This window comes from Cryptotermes secundus, unplaced genomic scaffold (assembly GCF_002891405.2).
Source record: "Cryptotermes secundus unplaced genomic scaffold, Csec_1.0 scaffold481, whole genome shotgun sequence".
NCBI classification, from domain to species: Eukaryota; Metazoa; Arthropoda; class Insecta; order Blattodea; family Kalotermitidae; genus Cryptotermes; species Cryptotermes secundus.
This window is the reverse complement of record NW_019720570.1, coordinates 61,163-82,415: the sequence shown is the minus strand read 5'-3', so window position 1 is coordinate 82,415 and position 21,253 is coordinate 61,163. Positions and strand designations below refer to the sequence as shown.

Here is a 21,253-nt window from a genome sequence, read left to right as displayed (position 1 = left end):
GAAGAGAGAAGATAAATATGTACAAAGTTTAGATATGAAAACCTGAAAGAAAGAGACCTCTAGGAAGAGCTAAATATAAATGAGTGGATAATATTGAAGTTGTTTTAAGAGGAATAAAATATAATGGTGTGGAGTCATCTGGCTTAGGCTAGGGACCACTAGTGAGCTCCTGTGAACATAGTGATGTGTGAGATCCTCAAATCTCACACAGAATTTTATGACCAGCTAAGTAGTTATCAATGATTCAAGGAAACTAGTTAACAATAGCTGTAACTGTCCTCCCGTCTATCGCTGTATCAATAAATTAAGCAGCGAAATGTGTGACATAATGTAACACTGTAAGAAGCTTGTGTCTGTCATTATTCTTATTATTTTCTATTTATATATAGCTGTCTGCCAGCTCATACTAATACATCAATCCGTTGTATGTGTTACAACCACTTTTATGTCAAGTGTGTTCATTTCTTAGGAGGCAGCAAGATCAGTTCTTGACTTTGAGGCCTGCTATCATAACAGAGGTTTTTATGCTTTTCCTTTGTCCCTTTAGGTCAGAACTAGGTAATATAGTATAGTACGTCCTTCAGAATGTTAGAACATTTTTATCTCTTTGACATACTGCAATACCTGGTATCAGTAGCAAGCATTAGTGAACATCATCATATGTAAAAATATGTTAAATTAATCTACATTTATTCTTAGTACATATCAGGGCATTGTTACTTAGTTATTTGGAAATGTAACATAGCATATCTTGTGGAAATTAAATGCTTATACAAAAATTCTTATTTTTTCATTTTTAGATGTACCGAAGGATTCTCCTTTGGACTACAAGTCCAATTCATCATGCAGCAGTCCATCTAAAGGGGATATTCAGAAAAACTCTGAACGGTAAAACTTTCATTTTTGTCTTAGGACCAATACTAATAGACATAAATTGCTGTGTAATTCTCCTATACTTGCATTTAAGAAACAGGAAGTTGTAACTAGGGGCCCATTATACTTTCAACCCAATCATATTTAACAATGTTACCTTAATGTAAAGTATTAAAATAATACAAAATACAGGTATTAAAGAGCTCCTCTCAATAAGCATATATTGTAAAAGTGATGGAACTTGATAATAGAGAAATTTATTGGTGGATCCATCTCCTGGAAAATAATTACTGCTATTTGTGGCCAGCATATGTAGAAATTGCAGTGAGGCAATTAGAGGTGTATGTGGTGTGGCAATGCATATAGATATTCATTACAGTGGACTCTATTGCAGAGTTTCTTAATGACTTTTGAAAAGAAAATGGCCCTTGATAAAACTTCCACCAACATGCAATATTCATATAAAATGCAACTGATGGTGAAAGCGATGTGGCAGCATAGTTTGGCTGCTGGTGCTTAAGGACTCCATCATGAGTTCACTGATTAAGACTGAGAGAAGAATGTCATCTGATTATATTTTGAGCAACAAACAAATTATGTGGAAAACCAAATCGAAGCTCCCCATACTGTTTTCCCATGATGTGTTTACCTTTGATCTCATTTTGTGAAACTTGTGTGTTGGTCAAAGTTTTATTAATGGCAAAAGTTACTTTCCAAAAATTTCACATCTACAAATAGAGGTATGTCGATTTTGAGGAGGTGTAAATGATACAAGTAAATACATTAAGCAGTATGTACATTCATGTGTTAAAAATATTTCACTGTCATTTGTGAACAGTGTGTCAGTCAGAGGTACCATATATCGTACATATTATTGAAAATGAGTGAAGATTTGTGATACTCTATACTTATAATATAACCACTACTAAATTTTAGTAATTATGATTTTAACTGTAATCAGTGACGCTAGTATTCTGCATTTCTGGCATTCTTATTTGTAATAGATGCTTGAAAAATTGACAATTTTTTGTATGTTATTATTTCAGATGTTCCTTGCCATTCGGGACACCTGTTCCAGTCCTGCCCGTCCGTAATAACTTGCGCCGCCCAAACTCGAGCCATTTTCCACAATCACGGTTCCAGTTTCGGAAAGGCCTCACTTCAAAATGTACTTGGAAGTGTACTGCAATTGTATTCATTATTTTATCAGTTGTACTTGCAGCAGCGCTGACATATATGTCAGGTAAGTGCTGACCACTTGAGCTGTCATGTAATCCTTTCTTTTCCGAGCACAGAGCTAGCCCATCATTCTCAGAGCTTGTAAATGACTGTTGCAAGGGTGTTAGAAATCCCATTATTTTACAATAAGCATTAATTTTGTTATACAAATATGTATCCTGCACTGTGTCCATATTACTACCTCCTGTTTTGTGCACAAACTACATAAAATAAGTTACATCTTTTTTAAAATTCTGTTACCATGCAAAATTGCTTTAAATTACCATCTTGTTGCATCCAATTTGAAAGTTCTCAAGCCCACCATAACTAATTAAAAACTGATTCACAAGGGAGACTGACTTAGGTAACATGACCTTGATGCTGAGTTTTGTAAAAATCTCAGTGGAACATCCATTTAATGTTATTGATTTTTCATTTTCAGTCATTTAATTTCAACATTCAATTTTATTGATTNATTGTGTTGTAGGGTTTGTAAAGTGTGGAAACCCGTAATATTGTGATCATTAATTATAGCCGTTATTTGTAGATTGTTCAATAAACCAGTTAACGATCTCCACGGCGTATTCTGTAACGTAAACACGTTACAATATATATATATATATACATTTGTGTTATGTTTTTTTCCAGCGGTTAACCTATTAAACTGGTCATATCAGAGTGCCAAATCTTGCACAGTTCTTGTTGGAGAAAACACAGAAGTTTTCCCCAAGACGTCTGCTGAAACGAATCGTTCGTCCAGTCGTCCTCGACCTTCTTCGGGAGGTAAATACCTACATGTTGGTGGCAATGCTGTGTATTCATATTCTTCTTCTTCTTCACCACCACACAGTAAATCAGCCCCAATGCACCTTCGTTGGCATAGATCAGTTAACCAGCATGCCTTACCTTCTCCTAATGTTGGTATGAACAGTGACACTCCTGTTGCTGCCCATGATGTTGATGATGTAGATGTTGCTGTGCATGTTGACAATTTAACTTCTGTGAGTTTGGTGCATGACAGTAAGTCTGGCAGCACTGCTGATGTTGCTGTCACAGACGAAGGAGGGAATTTGATCAGAGAAGGAGATATTTTTGTATCGGACTTGCACCGGCATGCCAATGTGTCTGTCCTGCTTAATGTGAGTGTTCCCAAGACTAATGATGCAATTAGCAATGCCAACATTGATGAGGGACTTTTAGAAGAAGAGGAGGGTAGTGGCTTTATTCCAACCAGAAGACATGTTGCAGACATGCATAATCCTCCTTCTGATTCTGTTCAACATGACCATCCTCCTGTGTATTCATATGGTCAGGATGAGGTGGAAATCATTAGACTGAACCATGAGTCAGTGACCCTCAAGTCAGGCAATAACAGTCTCCCACCACATACAAGCCCAGATGCCAACAAACTCAATAATGAAGTTAAGGACATTCCTTCATTTGAAGGTGACGATATTGACACTGAAGATACAGAAGATGAAACTGGCAAGGCTGAACATGAAAAGGGTACAACTGGAAAGTCTGTAATCACTACCACTTACCTGTCTGCATTTCAGTCTGATGCTACAACAATGCAATATAAAGATGAGTCAAAATCTGACATTTCTCTGTTTCATACATCCGTAGAGGCTCCTTCACAGTCAGAGAAACTAGAAGCAGATATGGTAAACAGTGCTACTGAATATAATTCCCAGTCTGTTGTTAAGCATGTTTCACCAGAGCATGGTTCAAAATTAATACCACATTCTGCATCTGAGAGTGTCCTTAACAGCCACGCTGAAATGCCTCATAATATTGTGAATGTAAGTACATCATTAACAGCTTTGCCAAAAGTCAATGTGTTGGAACTGACACCCGATTTAAATGGCTCATCTAGACATGCTAAACGTGTGCTTGTGAATGTAACAATAGCCACCGAGGATGCCGATCAAAGCAATGAGACTGGCTATCACTTGAGTAACCACCAACCTGTATACGTCCTCTCTGTGTCCGTTCCCACCAGCGGTGATAGTGAGAGAGTGGCAGGCCTTGATATGAGTCCCGCATCCCAGAATGTTGCCTCTGTCCTTCTTGGTTTGAGCAATGAGAATGGTACTCAGACTTTGATCTCTAAGCATGAACAACCAGCCCCACTGCCATCACTGCCACCAACCACCACTACCCTCACCCCTCCTCCTCCAACTACTGCTTTCCAACTGTGGGGTGGAGTATGTGAATGCTCTTGCCCATGTCTCGATAATTCAGAGAACGAAACTGACCCGGACTTGGAAAATGACAATTTAGTGTCTGCCTCAACTGACACATCAGTATTTATAGAAAATGTTACAGTTCCCACAACACAGCAAGGAAATCTCACTGGGCAAGAGAAACAAATTGGTGACATAGTTCTCATACCTGAAACTGTTACAATAATAGAAGACTCCAGCACCACATCTGAAATACTGGCAACAGAGCCTGATGAAGTCTCGACTGTGCCCTCGGATGTGACCATGACAGACATTCCTGTGAAGAAGATAGAAACCACTACAGTGGAAACATCACCCTCACCAAATTTCACATATAGCCCCTCTTCTGAGTTTACTGATGAGTCTTCGAATGCAGAGGTTTTGATCAGCTCATCTCCGTCACCCATGCTGGAGAATGTGTCATCCACATCTGTCAGTGATGTAATGACTGAGGTGTCAGCAGGTTTTACCAGCACCGAGAGTAACAGGCAGGACTGCCCAGTAGCCCCCACGGTCACTCCTCCTCCACCGCTCATCCTCGTACTCAAAGGTAAGATCATAATGCAGTTCAAGTCAGTCCTTCATTGTCCTCACTGACACCTGAATTACACTCTGGTATTACTGTGTCTTTAATATCTGCATCAGTGAGTGCTCTTTCCTGTACTGCACATGTGGGGTCTTCAAGAATGATATAGTTACATCGATCCTTCTGTCTTAACAGTAAGTGAATGTTATCAGCTAGGATCCTTTTTCTACCCCTTTAATGCAACATACAGTTGAATAGTTCAAATTAATTCTATATGTAAATATGTGCCTGTTACCATTCACATTGGATTTTGTTAAGTGGATGAAAATTTGGTAGGACAGATATCTTTGTAAGACATTTTGTTACACTATTCCTAAAACATCTTTCAGGTTGTGTGATCATCAGATAGTGATGTAGATGATTACTTCTTTATTAGAAAGTTATTCTGTTTGAAACACATGATTAGAACCAAAATTGCCATGTTGGAGATCCTGTCAAACACATGGGACTTTCCTTCCATAAGATTGCCCACACAAGGTACAGTGCACAATCACAGATGTTCCAGACATACATTATAATATGCTTCTTACGTGTTCTTTGCAAAACACACATAAAGTGAGAGCATAATGACAATGCAATTTGTCATCTCCACAGCTACTCACAGATTTTGATTGTAGTTTGACATTGGGAGTCTACAGAGGAACTATAAAGGTTGACAAAAGACTTAATTTTAGTTTATATTGCTCAAGTATAACATGTACTTTACATGATGAATTTTCTCAAAAAGAGTTCATAATACAGAATATTTATGTATGATATGGGATATACAGTAGACCCCAGTAAGTTCTACAAATTTTGATACATTTCTCTTTCAGATAGTGCAGCTCTTTTCAGGGCAACAGGATCCTATTCATTTTATCCCATTCCCATTGGTTCATTCTTTATCCTTTCTTCCTTACATCACTGGCCATTTTTTCCCATGTAGCTTACTCTCCCAACCAGAAGATGGAACAGCATCTTCCTCCAAAATGTTGATACTCGTTCATTCATTCATCAGTAATCTGTCAAGATGACAGGACCACAGTCTCTTCCAAAACAGTTCCCCCACTGAATGCGATCTAGAGCTTTCTCCTTCAAATGAGAATATCTCTTCTGTCCCCAAGGTCATCCAGCATCTTATGTCTTCTTCCTCGTCTTATGGTCACTTCTACCCGCCCCTCTATCTTTCCTTCAATAACTTCTTTTAGAAAGCAGTTATTGCATAAGATATGACCAATACAATTAGCCTTCCATTTTCTTATTTCGTGTAGGATATTCCTCTGCTCACTGACTCTAAATAACACTTCTTCATTTCTCACATAATTGGTCCAACTGATCTTCTCCATCCTTCTCCAACACCACATTTCGAAGCTTTCCAGGTGTTCCTGATCTACTGATGTTGATACATATCTACAAAATTGTAGGATGTCACATCCTAGAAGGCTGTAATCTTAGCATACTCCAGTCTCTAGCAAACCTGTGCCTCTGCACTTTTGATTCTTAGTAATGTTATTAAATGCTTTCATTTTACTCTATGTCTAGTGGTGTGTTGATAGATGAGGCAGCAGTGCATTATGAACTGAGAGTATGAGAATAAGGCATTATGACTTAGTACCTGTATTCTCAAATACTGGTTGCTGGAAACCAATGAAAATTAAAATCAATATAAGAAGTCTGTTGGGTTCTTAGATTCCCCCAAAGATGCAGATACCATCATTATCTACTGTTAATTTTTGCAAAGTAACATATTTTTCAGAAATTCTCTTAATTTATTCCAGATTTTATATAATGATATTAAATAATTTATACTAACATCCCTAACTTACATAGTTTTCATAATATGAACACAAATTTATACAGCTATTTTCTTTATTTCTGTTAATGAAGACTAAAACATAATTAAATTTATTTATACTCTATGGTATCCACTTGTTGTATTCACAATCCAATCATAACACCCACTATTAAAGAAATACATATTTCAAGAAGCTTGTCTAAATAAGTATTTTCACGAAAATGATGACAGATGACAATAGAGAGACTGTTGTTGGCAGGTCCACCTATTTACATAATTAGCACTGCAGTGAGCATGCACTCATAATTTCACCCAACACTGTTACAATTTTATTTTGTTGAGAGATAAACAAAATAACTTATGGTCTGTAAACAGCTAAAATTAATGGTATTAAAGTTAACTGGATTATTCACGTTTTCAATAAACCCTACGAGGTAAAAGGACAGGAAAACCAGAGATTTTGTTTATGCAGTTTCAAATTATATAACCTCTCCTGGGAATGAAGGTGTTACAAAAGTCAGAGAATAACATACTACACAATAATACCATGCATTATAGAAATTAAAATAAATTTGATGTGACAGTGTAGCAATGTAATAAGGACTGACTGATACATATCATTAAATGTGTATGAATTTAACCAAAGTAATTAACAGTAATTAGGTTTTGTGCATGGACATGTGGACATGATGTGATGTTTTAAAGCATTTCTATCAGTGGCATGGCTGATAAGTAGAGGAACTCTGCTGTTGGAGCTAACAAATGGAGTAAGTAACATTTCCTGTAGAAACGCCGTAACACAGCATGCCATGCATGTTTCATGTTCACAAATGCTTTGAAAGTTGTGGTGATTGGCATAATCAAATTAAGTTGAACCACTTTCCAAATAAATTACTAATTATTTCAATTGTTAGTTCCTTTTATAATTTAGTTATAACTATCATCCAACCTGCTTAGATACTACAGTAAATCTTTTCTATCTATGTATATAACATAAACCACATTGTTAAATATAGTTGCTAAAGAATAAGTTAATATTAGATATTACTAGACTCTAAACTTTATATTAATATTAGAAAGAAATTAAAAACTTAATTTATAACACTGCTTTGTGTTTTTATATAACTGCTGATCTATTTTGCAGAAAGTTATATTAAAATGTTGCTTCAGTTTCAAGCTTTCTGATGATTGTATAACACATTGCTAAAAGCTGTCATTTTGGACTTTGTTCATCATCCATATTTACTCGAGCCACTACAGTTCAGAAATTGGTTCTGTATTCATCTTCAGTTGAACAGGATGCAAAGGAAATCCTACTTTGCTGGAAATAGTCCATGGTTTGAGAGTAGATGTGCTGAGGGTTCCAGTAAAGTACTCTTTTTTTATTTTGTATCATGTTCATCTGAAGCTGGAAGAACTTTATAAAATGTTGTGATTTTAGTAAACTTGGACCATGAATAATGTTCAAGATAATAAGTTTTAACTCAACTTTTCACATTATAACACAGGATAGAAAAAAGTATTTACTCATCACTTAAACCAATAAAGTATCTTGTATAAGCCTTATATTTGCACATAAAAAAGTACTGTAAGTTCTTATTAATAGTTTAGTGATAAAAATTTGTTTCATTTTTAATGTTGTATTTGGCAATTGGGCTTATGTTATGCTTAATACCAAGTAAACCTATCAGTTTAGCTTTAATTAACAAATAACTATGAGTGCTGTACTCACAAACAAACATATTGCAATGAGTTTTGCCACTGAAGATGCCTTTCGGATTGTTAATGGGTTTATTCAACAACCTACAAATCGTAAATATAATTAATTATGACAATGTTGCAGGTTTACACACTTTACAAACCCTACTCACAAATCTCTTCACACTATTACGATTCACTCGTTACAACTGAACTCGGTGACTACTACAATTCACCTGTCTTCGGCGGCTGCTACATTTTAACTGACTCGTTACTCTCTCTCTAGCAACTCTTATAAACCCTCAGTGGGACAGCAGAAAACCCACATTGCTTGACTGTTGCTTGACGTCTAGTTTACTGATTGCCTAGCAACAGTCGTTGCACGGGCTCGCCTGTTGTGTGACATCACAGCCTTGCAGGGTGTTATCCTGTGTAGTCTTTCTGTGTGCATGCTGCTGTTATTCTTTACTACATGTGCTACTTGTGAGCACACGTAGTAAAGAATAACAGCAGCATGCACACAGAAAGACTACACAGGATAACACCTATACAGTGTGGAAACAAGAACTAGCCGCTGCAGCACTTTAAACATAGGGCGAGTAACCCTAAAAATTTTAAATTTAAAATTTAGAGAAAAATTTTAAAAGATTTTAAAATTAGAACTAAAGATTTTATAGTGCTACTACAGGAACGTCAAAATTAATGTGTGTAAAATAATCTACAAACCAGACAGATATCAACGAAGTAGATGTTGATAATAATTTTGGGCTGGGTGCAGTGTGAGCAGCAACGTGAGTGTTATACACCGGATGATGGCCGTCTGAGGCCGAAACATGTAGTGTAGAGGAGCAAGATTAAGGACACATAATATATTGTTTGCACTTTGGACGGAATTTGTATCATTATATCATTTATCGTCTGAAATCAAATTGAACTTATTCTAAAATTTGAAAAATCTTCACAGGAAAGCTAATTATTGGTTAATTATGGTGATATCTTGTTATTAGTATTGCACTTTTACTTTCAGAGTTAAAGTAATCGTACTAGTAAAGAAATGTGATAATCAAAATTGTAACTAACTTATCTAACAACAAAAATACTTTCTTCTGTGATGTGACACCATGTAGTCCAGTAAAAGTTCACTGATATTTTGAAGTAATGTTTGTGAACAGCTACCATACTACACAGCTTCACATGCCATGAAATAATATTCTTTGTAGTCACTGCTATGAGAACCTCAAATTCAACATATTATATAATATTGTATGTTTCAGTGCAATTGAAAGTAATAACAATTTTCATTGTGATCAGTGTTATCAGTTGACAAGAAAAGTCCAGTGTTCTGAAGACCATATCTATTCAATCACTCCCAGGAGGTGAAGGAAATATGGATGATCTCATGAACAATGGACTTTGCCCAAGAAGATTTATGAATTGTTAGCTGCAGGGTGTTATTGCTAGTTACAACTACTCAGTTTCCATACATTTCTATAAATCCTCAATTTATGAATTATCTTATTCATTACATAAATATTCATTATTTTACACTAATGTTTAAGAACAAAGCATTTGTTTTTATGATGGACATTTTCCTCATCTGTTGCACTTCATAACATATAAGTAAGATTAGGATTGAATTCCAATATGTGAAGCATTTCCTTTGAAATGGGTGCACACAGTAGCCTAGTAGCCTAGCTGGTTGAGGCACTATGCTACAAGCTGGAAGGCCATGGGTTTGATTCCTGATGAGGTCATTGGATTTTTTAATTGACCTAATGCTTCCAGCTCCACTATAGCCATGGGGTCGACCCGGCCTCTAAAAGAAATAAGTACCAGGAATCTTCCTGTGTGTAAAGAGCAGCCAGCACATAAGGCTCACAATCTCACCGCCATCTACGAGTTGATTGTCAAGAAAATGTGCTAGCTTCTACTTCTCACAAACCTATGGGCCTTCACAGACTGTTACAAGGATAGCTTTACCTTTTCTTATCTTTTATGTCCTTCTAAGTACTGACCACCTTCTGAAGGTGGCCATCATTGGCTGAAACATGTAAAGGCTGTAGTTTATTATTAATGAACATTGTAGCACTTATGGAATTCAATACTAATTTTACTTATAAATGAAATATTTGGTTTATTAAATATATTTGTGCAATGAAAGTTATGAATTCTAATTCACAGCCAGAAATAGAATATTAAACAAAAAATCAGAATATCAGTTTCAAAATGTAAGATATAAAGCTAGTGTATATTGTTTCCAGTAAATTACTGACTCACGGTTTACACTAAATTTTATAAATTATTCAGAATCATATTATCATATTAAGTTATAATATTTATACTTTTATAAAGTAAGTTTAGTTCTGTCCCACTACACCAATGATAAAAAAAAAATTGGTTCTTATTTCAGGTGGCAAAATTCCACCGAGATCATTTCCTCCTGATGGAACAACTTTTTCACAAATTTCTTTGGGTAAAAAATTATCAAAGGACATTCCTCCATATAGTTATTGGAACATGCAGTTTTATCAATCAGAAGCCGCCTATGTCAAGTTTGATTACAGCATTCCACGTGGTGCTAGCATAGGTGTCTATGCACGACGAAACGCGCTACCAACGCACACACAGTACCACATCTTAGATGTTTTAAGCGGTTTCAAGGCAAGAAGCAAAAGAGGTTCACACGTAAGTTTATGTGCAAATACTTATATATCACTTAGAATTGTTAAGATTCACTATGTATAATGCAGTAAGCTTATAAAAATTTCATGATGAATCAGAATTAAAATACATGCAAAATAAGTTCATGAAATGATTTCATTTTGTCAGAAACATGTTAACCCTCAAGTTTCAGAAATATATTTGTATCCCTCCGTCTTGTATCATGTGAATTAATGTTAACTCAGTTCTTTGAGATTATTTTGATATATCCATTTAATATTTTAACTATAATTTAAACCTAACATGAGTGACCATATATTTGAATTATCAATCTTGCCCATATGGGGAAGAGATTTTGACTTAGGTAATCTGATCATATGTGATCTAATTTATTTTTAAATATTATCCATAATGAAAACACTTTTTTAGTTTCATACTCAGAAATTAATTTCTTCTGTATATGCTTCTTTTTTTTGAAATTCTACAAACTGACTTTTGAACAAGGATAGCTCAGTTGATATAGCGACTAGACTATTGACTGGAAGAAATTTCTCTCATCTCCACAGTATCTGCATAGGCTCTGGGTTCCACCGAGCCGTTCCCTTAATGGCTACTGGTGGCAATTTTCCCTGGGCATAAAATGTCTAAACTTAAGATGTTTACTATTCAGGATTGCTGAGTTTTTGGACTTCATCCATCATTTGGTGTTCTAACAAACAAATGGTTCAGACAGGTGCCTATTCTGCTGGGTTAGTAGAAAGTGCTCACTTTAGTCACAGGATGTGTTCTTTAGAATATTGAATGCTGGACAAAGTAAAAAAACTCATTAATCCCAGGTATTGTACACCATCATCAGAGCCATTTAGAACTGAAAATATGTACTGTTGGTGCCACCAGTCTGTGAGCTTAACCCTCAGCTATGCTTCTGCATCACAGAATCCAAGGTAACTAAGACCCTGAGAAACAGCTCTCAGTTTCCAGGTTGGTGGGTCCCAGAGTCTAGACACTGTGGAGAAGATACAATCTCTTGCCCTTGTCAGCCACTTCTTAAAAGGTTCCTGTCATCTAAACTCTGATACTACATGTGAAAAACACCATTAAAATTATTGTCTTCTGGGTTGAGACACTGTGTAATTTTGTGGGTGGATACTGAAGAGGGATTCAGAATATGTTGGTGTTCTTCTACATAATTACATGGTGTCATAACCCATAAGACCATCTTAATAATCATTAACATGAAAGACTCAAAACATATATAGACACCATATTTATACAGTTCTGATTCTGTGTGTTCTCCAAGCACACTTATTTTAATTAGAAGAAAAATAATATATTGTATCTAACAAAAATTTCTCTCTTTCCTATAGCCAACAGTGAAGAAAGAAGTGACTCACTTTATGGATCCTGGCCACTGGTTCCTGTCTCTGTACAATGATGATGGCGATGCACAGGAAGTCTCATTCGTTGCTGTCATCTCAGAAGATATGACACAGAACTGTCCTAATGGTTGCAGTGGGAAGGGAGAATGTTTACTGGGACACTGTCAATGTAACCCAGGGTTTGGAGGAGATGATTGCAGTGAAAGTATGTTCAGAATTATGTACATATATTGCTTTATTTCTGAGCCATGTTACTTTGGGAATGACAGTTTGTATCTCATGTGGGTTTATCACTTATCATATATTAATAAATCCATGTGGATATTAACCCTTACACTGCTGCCGTTGACATATGTCAATCTCTGAAAAACATAGCATCCTTGCTGCGATCGACAAAACCCATATTGCAACTTTAGAGTTTCAAATCTCAGGTTTCTTTGCACCACTCTCATTCAAACTTGGTGGATGCATAGAGTCATCTATTGGGAATGTAATGAAGCATCATTCATTTCAATGGCTGCATTCTTCTGCCCTCTAGCTTAAGAAATATAAAAGGTTCCATCTGCATAGCGAGGCACGAGCTCTGTGGTCATGTGATGCAGGTATTTCACAGGGCTAGTAAAAATGGCTTTATATAGTGAGCAATGCTTTCTATAATAGTTTTAAATAAAGTTGTGGACTTTGATCAACATGTGACATAGTGATAAGACTAGGATAGTGAATTGTGTATTTTTTGGCCATCTTGGACAACCCTGATTTAAATGGACTTTTCCCTGTGAAAAATACTGAATAATTCAACATTTTTGCAACTTCTGCTGCCTGTTCCCTGTCTGAGGTAAGATTAGTTACATTTTATCACAAGTTTTCATACTGTGCACTTAAATTATTTGTAAAAGATTTATTCAAAAATAATTCAGCACAGAGGGTACTGAGAGTTACTTATCATACTAGCAGTGAAAGGGTTAAGAGGAATCATTTCATGGATAAATGTTTCGGTTGGTGAATGCCACTGTGATTACTAACACCCCCTTGCTGCCACAGAAGATACTTTTATCCATTCTTTAATGATTGAAGTCATTTTTGTCCCATTCACATATGCTGATTGTGTGCAGTTCATAAGGTGGTGTATCTGCTATGGCTTTTGGGTCTGCAAAAATTGTAAGCATTTATTGGAATTCATAATAGTGTAAAGGTGATGTTTTTCTCAACCGGATGGCCTGGAACAAAAAACACAGAAAACTGCAATAGCCTGAAGCAAAAGTTTGAAAAATTATGTTAGTTATCAACATGGCATTATGGCTTTCAGTTCCAATTACCTGCATTTTCCACGCTGTTGTTTTCGGAGCAAATAAAATAGTTTCAATATTTTACAAATTATTTTTATTAAAAACACAAAACATGTACATATTGTCACAGTTTGTGTATTTAATATTTACTTTTGGTATTGTCACGTATCGGGCGTATATCGCGACAAATAACTTCATGCCATATTTTGTATAGCGAATTTTATTTCACATTCGCACTTACAATCACCCAAATTACAGATTTACGGTTACTGCTATCTGCAGTATCACAATTAGTACACTCCAAATGCCAGAATACAACTGACTAGTTGCTGGCTAACTCGGCGGTAGCTCCAGGACTCACTGACTGACTCAGTACAACTACTGTGAATAGCCTTCGCTGCTCCCTCTGTAGCCTCGATCGGACAATACGGCCACGTAATAGGCACCCTTGTTGCTAGCCACGCAGTCCGGAGTTGTTGACGGCTGCCTAGTCACCGCGATATCCCTCGGTGGCGTCCCCACGTTGACTTGCGTTGCCTAGCGACCAGGACGCTAGGACTCGGCTAACATCGGCTCCCTTCGGCTTCGCTCGGCGCATCACGGCTGGGGGAGGGTGGGGGGGGGAGGGGCGTCATTCAGAGCTCAACATGTCACAGTATGTAATAAATAAAAGGGTAAAAAACGTAAACTAATCATATATTTAAGGAAGATGGGATAGCATTGTCAGTATAGCGACTGGCTATGGGCTGGACAACCGAGGAGTCAGAGTTTGAGTCGCTGTAGGGTCAAGAATTTGCTCTTCTCCAACTCATCTAGACTGGCTCTGGGGTCCACCCAACCTCCTATATAAGGGATATCAGGGCCTCTTTCCCCAGAGTTAAAGCGGCCAGGGCATGAAGCTGACCACTCGCCTCCAACTAGTGCTGAGGTCAAGAAAATGTGGATCTATACATCCACTCCACCATAAACCTTTTAATTGTATCATTAAGCAGGTGTCAGTTTTCATTCCTCAGCAAATTATATACTACTACATACATATATCCAACAGTAGTTCAAATCTGAAAAATTGCATTCAATTTTTGACTGTCTTTCTCTAACTCTCACTTTTATTGAATTGGTAGCTGGAAAAGTAATGGGCCCACATCTCAACTATTGGGGCATGTTCTCTTTTGGAACTAACCAATTTAGTTACAACTCATATGATTACTGTAGTGGGAGCAGTCAGTCTAGTCCCCTTGGCCTTTTCCTGGTCACATGACACATGATAACACAGGACTAATGACAGAGCTTAGCATTACAGCTGCATCTCTAGTACTGGCCATGATTACTGTAGTGGGAGCAGTCAGTCTAGTCCCCTTGGCCTTTTCCTGGTCACATGACACATGATAACACAGGACTAATGACAGAGCTTAGCATTACAGCTGCATCTCTAGTACTGGCCATGATTACTGTAGTGGGAGCAGTCAGTCTAGTCCCCTTGGCCTTTTCCTGGTCACATGACACATGATAACACAGGACTAATGACAGAGCTTAGCATTACAGCTGCATCTCTAGTACTGGCCATGATTACTGTAGTGGGAGCAGTCAGTCTAGTCCCCTTGGCCTTTTCCTGGTCACATGACACATGATAACACAGGACTAATGACAGAGCTTAGCATTACAGCTGCATCTCTAGTACTGGCCATGATTACTGTAGTGGGAGCAGTCAGTCTAGTCCCCTTGGCCTTTTCCTGGTCACATGACACATGATAACACAGGACTAATGACAGAGCTTAGCATTACAGCTGCATCTCTAGTGCTGGCCATCTCTGTGCTCCACATTCGTACCTGTGGTACATTGTTCCTTCTGAATATTTTTCTGTAGATTACTCAGACTATAAGAAAGAGCCATGCTGTAGCTCAGTCAGTCAGGCACTGGCTTCTCACTGTGGAGAATTGGGGTTCAACCCTGAGAGACTTTATGTGACATTCATATTGGTTTGAGCAACATTAGAACAGATTTTTCTCCAAATTTGTTTGGTTTTACCCTACTAATCATCATTCCATCATTGAATCATACTGCCTTCTGAGGTGTGCTTTAATCCAGACAGGCAGCACATTATCATATTCTCACACTGTAAGTTCTGGGCTTCCTATCTGACCTACTACTTGCCTGATTACAGAATAAAATAGTTAATTAGAATGATTACTAAGTGATATTCACATCACATATATTTTGTTTAGGTAATTTGACTGTATGCTTCAGGTGTTGATACTACTGTAAGATATCAAAGTGTGCATGTTGTGTCATTTGTTTGCTGTGCTAAAGCCTGTTGGGTGGGGCTTTGCTTGCTTTGCAGGTGTATGTCCTGTTTTGTGTAGCCAGAGAGGGGATTATATCAATGGTGAATGTCAGTGTAACCCAGGGTGGAAAGGCAAAGAGTGCAGTCTTAGGCATGATGAATGTGAGGTCCCTGACTGCAATGGTCATGGTCACTGTGTCAATGGGAAATGTGCTTGTGTCCGTGGTTACATGGGCAAGTTCTGTGAGGAGGGTAAGTTTTGACCACTGAAGGTATATGTACATGCTCTTACCCTAAGATAGTGTGTCTAAAAAGCAGTTTCCACTTCATACATGATTACATTACATTACATTGCATTGCATTGTGTTCCATGGATCCAAAGTTAGTCAAAATGACTGTAGGATGTGGAATATGTCATAAATACAAAACATATGTACAGGCCCAGTGGAGTTCCCACACAAGAAAACTGCCGGAAAACATAAGTATGTACATGTTATTTTCTGCTGTACTTTGAGTAGACAAACAATGAATGGAATGTTGGGAGTTTAAGTTGGACACCTGCTTGCCATCCTACCAACATTTCATATCCCACCTCTGTCAACACCAATAATAAACCGAGAATGCAAAAAGAGAGAAAGAGCAAGAATACAAGAGACAAATCTTGGGAATGGAGGAAGCACAAAGGGGAAGGTAGCTACTAGTCATACAGGTCAAAGACAATCCGTGTTTATTTTTATTTCCTGACCCAAGTATAGTATGGGTCATAATTCTTAGTTAAGATCTCATGTTGCTTAAATATTATCTTGTTTATTCTTGTATGGTTTATTTAATAATACTGCCAGTTACTTGGATCATATAGTACCAAATCATAAGGTGATTACTGAATAATAAACTGGAAAGAATGTGGAAGGAAGCAGTCATGGTCTAATTTGAGGTAATATCCCATCATTTGCCTGGAGGAATTCAGAGAAACCTTGTTCACGATAAGTTGCATCTGGACTAAAATTTTAATGCAGGACCTTCCAAAAATGAAGAAGATTTGTTGCCCATCAACTACAGCATTCAGTCTTAAGAAAAATGTCCACTGGATAAATAACTGGAGAGACTGATACTAGTAATAGAGGTCAATAAATATCAACTTTATTTTAATAATATGTATGAAATAAGCTATGTTTGATTAAACCAGGTATGCCAATAACAAAAGTGACAGTCATGTAGTTGTAATTCATTCATTCATTCATTCATTTATTGTATATTCCATAAATCCATATATATAGATATAGAACCAGTCACATAGTTATTATAGTACACTACAATATATGTACAACTTATAATCATTATAATAGATAAAAAACATGTGTTAAATTTACAGTCTTTCATCACTATGCATAGCATTTTTGTTATCCTGCTTTTTTATTGTCTTTGTTGCTGTATTCAAGACATACAAACCTACATCCCACTTATTATGCATTTTGAAGTAACATCATTATTTCAATGAAAATAAGCTTTTACTCACTAATGGAATATCATACTCTCACGTTGTGCTTAACATAAATTTTAATAAAAAATACAAAAGCAAGAAAGAGAGGAGCACATTGTTTTGTCTCAAAATACAATACACAAAACCTGGATGTGATGCAAGATTTTTGTGTCCTGATTTAGAATCAGCATATTAAAATTAGTTTTAAAAGTTACATTTATTTCTTGTTCGTGAGTGTAAATATTTAGGCCATCAGGTTAAAATTTTCTGTCACCATGCTTCCAGATTAGTTCCCCTAATATGAAACTGTGCATGGTGATACTGTTGATATTTGTTTCCAAATTTCTGACTTGACATTGTTATTTCTATCCCAGTGGACTGCCCTCATCCCACTTGTTCTGGACATGGGTTCTGCGCAGAAGGCATTTGTATTTGCAAGAAAGGATGGAAAGGAGCAGACTGTAGCCAGATGGATAGTGATGCCCTTCAGTGTCTCCCAGACTGTTCAGGTCATGGTAGCTTTGACCTTGAGACTCAGACCTGTAGCTGTGAACCCATGTGGTCAGGAGATGACTGCTCAAGAGGTTAGTTACTTTTTGTACTGAAATATACCTCAAATATATGTATATCTGCAGACAGTTCTACAGTTATTATCTGAGTGTCTGTTGGGCTCCTTTTCCATGAATATTTGTCCATCAGATTTTCTGATTCACTATTTTATGGTGTCAGTATGCCATATTTTGTGGCATTGGTGTGCCAAATTTTATGGTGCTAGTACACCATGTTCTTTGGAGCATCTCAGTGAACACTGATCAATCTTTTGGCTGTATGGTAAGAGCCTCATTTAAATCAATGGTTCATTAAGATATGCCATGAACACTTGAGGAAAAGGTGCCATATAATTCTGTGGAACGTCTATATTGAAGCAGTAAGCATGAATGTAATGCCCTTTCGGATATTGCCTTATCACATTTACTGTCATGCCCTCTTCCTTAAATTTTACTCTTTGGGTCAGCCATTTTTTGATGAAAATCAAATTTGTAGTTACCATATTTGAAAAGAAAATGAAAAAGAACAAGTCAAATACAATCATTATTCACAATATATTTAAAATTTTCCAGGCTTCAACAAACCACGTTTAAAATTTCTCTTCATTTAAGTGACATCTATAGGAGAAAATATATTTATGTACACAGTTGCAAAAGAGTGTCACTTCATGGGATAAGCACTAGCATGCATTGGGTTTCAGCTGATCAGCTGATAAAATTGGCAGGAAAGTGTTATTGAACAACCCTGATACTTCATCCCAAGAAATCCTTTGAGTATTACATTTTCTTTAAATTCTTCTTTTAAATTATATTGTATGTAATTACAGAATTATGTATTGGAGAAATAGTCCTTATATCTGACAGAATGCAAACATCATCTAATATCTTTATTTAAAGTTTAACAGGCTTTCAACATGTTATACAATATTTTCTTCATCTTTTCTGACAGACTGTTAGTAGATTATTCCATTTTGTCTTCATCTGTTCTAACAAAATATTAGCAGATTATAACATACTGATTTTATCTGTTGTAACAAATTAATAGCAGTTTAAGCCACATTGTCTTTATCTGTTCTGTTATTGTCTTAGCAATTTATACCATATTGTATTCATCTGTTCTAGCAGACAGTTAACAGGTTACATTATATTGTCTCCATCTATTCTACTGTTACTGTGCTCACAAGAGTCCACCTATGGACCATATCCTGAATTATATTATTCTTTGTTCATATCCTCACACTGTCTTTATGGTCCATTTTAATATTGACCTCTTAGCTATGTCTAGGTATCCCAGATGGTCTTTTCTGTACAGATCCCTGAACCAAAATGTTACATACATGTCTCATCTCTCTTATTCATGCTGCATGTCCTGTCCATCTCATATTCATTTTGGTGCACCTGATAATATTTGAGGAAGAGTACAAATTATGTAGCTGTTGATTTTTTCCTTCCTTCTGTCACTTATCTCTTAGATCTAAACATTCTCTTCCTTGCTCATGTTCTAAAACACCTCAGGGGGAAAGACCAAGTATCACACACATACAAATGTAATGCTACAGATATTAATATTTTAATTTCAGAGCTCTGTGACCTGGACTGTGGACCACATGGTCACTGTGTTGGTGACTCATGTATGTGCAATTCTGGATGGTCTGGAGATTACTGCACCCTGAAACAGTGTGATCCGAGGTACTGAGAGTTGTCTTCAGCAAAAAGGATTGTAGTCAAAATTTCAGTCTTCTGGGCGATCAGTTTTTGGGAGTTATTTTACAATTATGTCAGTTTTTATGCTACATGGGGATCGAGAAGTCGCGCAAATCACACTAAGCAATTATATTTTGCTGGTTTAATGCACAAACTACAAGACATACAGCACTTACTATTAATGTCTATAACCTTACATCTTTTTTTTAATTCACTTAGTGGGGGGTGGAGTCCAGCTGGGTGATTATGATGATGGAGAATTTGGTGGAATTAAGATTGGCAGGGGAAACCAAAGTACTTGGAGAAAATCTGCTCCAGTGCCACTTTGTCCACCACAAATCCCACTTGACCAGACCCCAGGATCAAACCCGGGCCCCTGCGGTGGGAAGCCAGCAACTAACCGCTTGAGCTATGGCGCGGCCAACCTTACATCTTAAAAATGCAAAATCAAATCATGTCTTTACAACATCTACTCGAAATGGCTTACCTGTTCAGCAACGCATGTGTGAGCTCTTTTTACCATGTTTGAGGCCACTTTGTGGAGCACATGTAAACTGATGCTGTTAATTGCCGTCATAATGTTCCTCTTGTGGTCATCCAGTGTACGTGGATTGTTTTTATAGACAATTCCTTTGAGGTACCCCTAAAGGAAAAAATCTGCGGGTGACAAATCGAGTGAATGCGGGGGCCACAATCCTTTCAAAATGAGGTGGTCACCGAAAAACTTGCACAAGAACTGCATAGTTTCATTAGATGTGTGACATGTGACACTGTCTTGCTGCAACCAACACTCACATTCATCAACTTCAAGAAGCGCAGTAAACTGTGTAATGACGTCTTGGTACACTGGACTTTTCACTGTTGTTTCAAAGAAAATTGGGCTCACTATTTGATGATGTGTGTTACAGTATACCACACTCCAATTTTCTGACAGTGAAAGGGCTTTTCATGTAACACATGTGGATTTTCAGATGACCAAATCCTATTGTTTTGATTGTTCACGTAGCTACTAAGGTGAAACCATGCTTCGTCAGTGAAGAAAACCGATCGAACTCTTCAATTCCATGGTTGACAACAAATGTCCAAAACCATCTACAGTACACTAAGCATTTTTCTTTATCCAGGTCCTTCAGTTCCTGCACACAACAAACACAATATGCACGAAGGTGTAACTTCATCACATTCTGATCACTTCCATACAAAATCCCTGATTGTGCTGATAGTCTCCTCAGGTTTTTTGAAGAGAAACACGGCAACATTTTCTCCACATCAGCCAGTAAAGCCTCAATCAAAATGGCCGGTCTCCCAGATCTCTTCCTATCTTAAACTGAACCTAAAAATATATATTCATCACTTTCTTGGTATATTTAATGATTCTTTCACTTGCACAGATTATATAGTTTCATATAACTTGATGATTGGTGAATAATGAATTAGTATGTGGATGGAAATGATTGTGGCCTGACTTGAGGTATTGCACTGGCATTTTGCTGGAGAGACTAATGAAAATTACAGGAAAACTCAATACATATAGCCAGT

At 36.9% G+C, this 21,253-nt stretch overlaps 1 protein-coding gene across 1 annotated transcript in view; it reads left to right on the top strand.

Moving 5' to 3' along the window:
* LOC111869204 (teneurin-m-like) overlaps positions 1-21,253 on the top strand; it is a gene marked incomplete in the record, with an annotated part of 529,713 nt that overhangs the window by 470,958 nt on the left and 37,502 nt on the right. Inside the window, 8 exon segments of the mRNA XM_033753368.1 lie at positions 801-888; positions 1,920-2,116; positions 2,740-4,866; positions 10,785-11,059; positions 12,403-12,619; positions 16,040-16,234; positions 17,837-18,046; positions 19,591-19,677. Of these exon segments, the coding sequence (XP_033609259.1) occupies positions 801-888; positions 1,920-2,116; positions 2,740-4,866; positions 10,785-11,059; positions 12,403-12,619; positions 16,040-16,234; positions 17,837-18,046; positions 19,591-19,677 (3,396 nt within the window).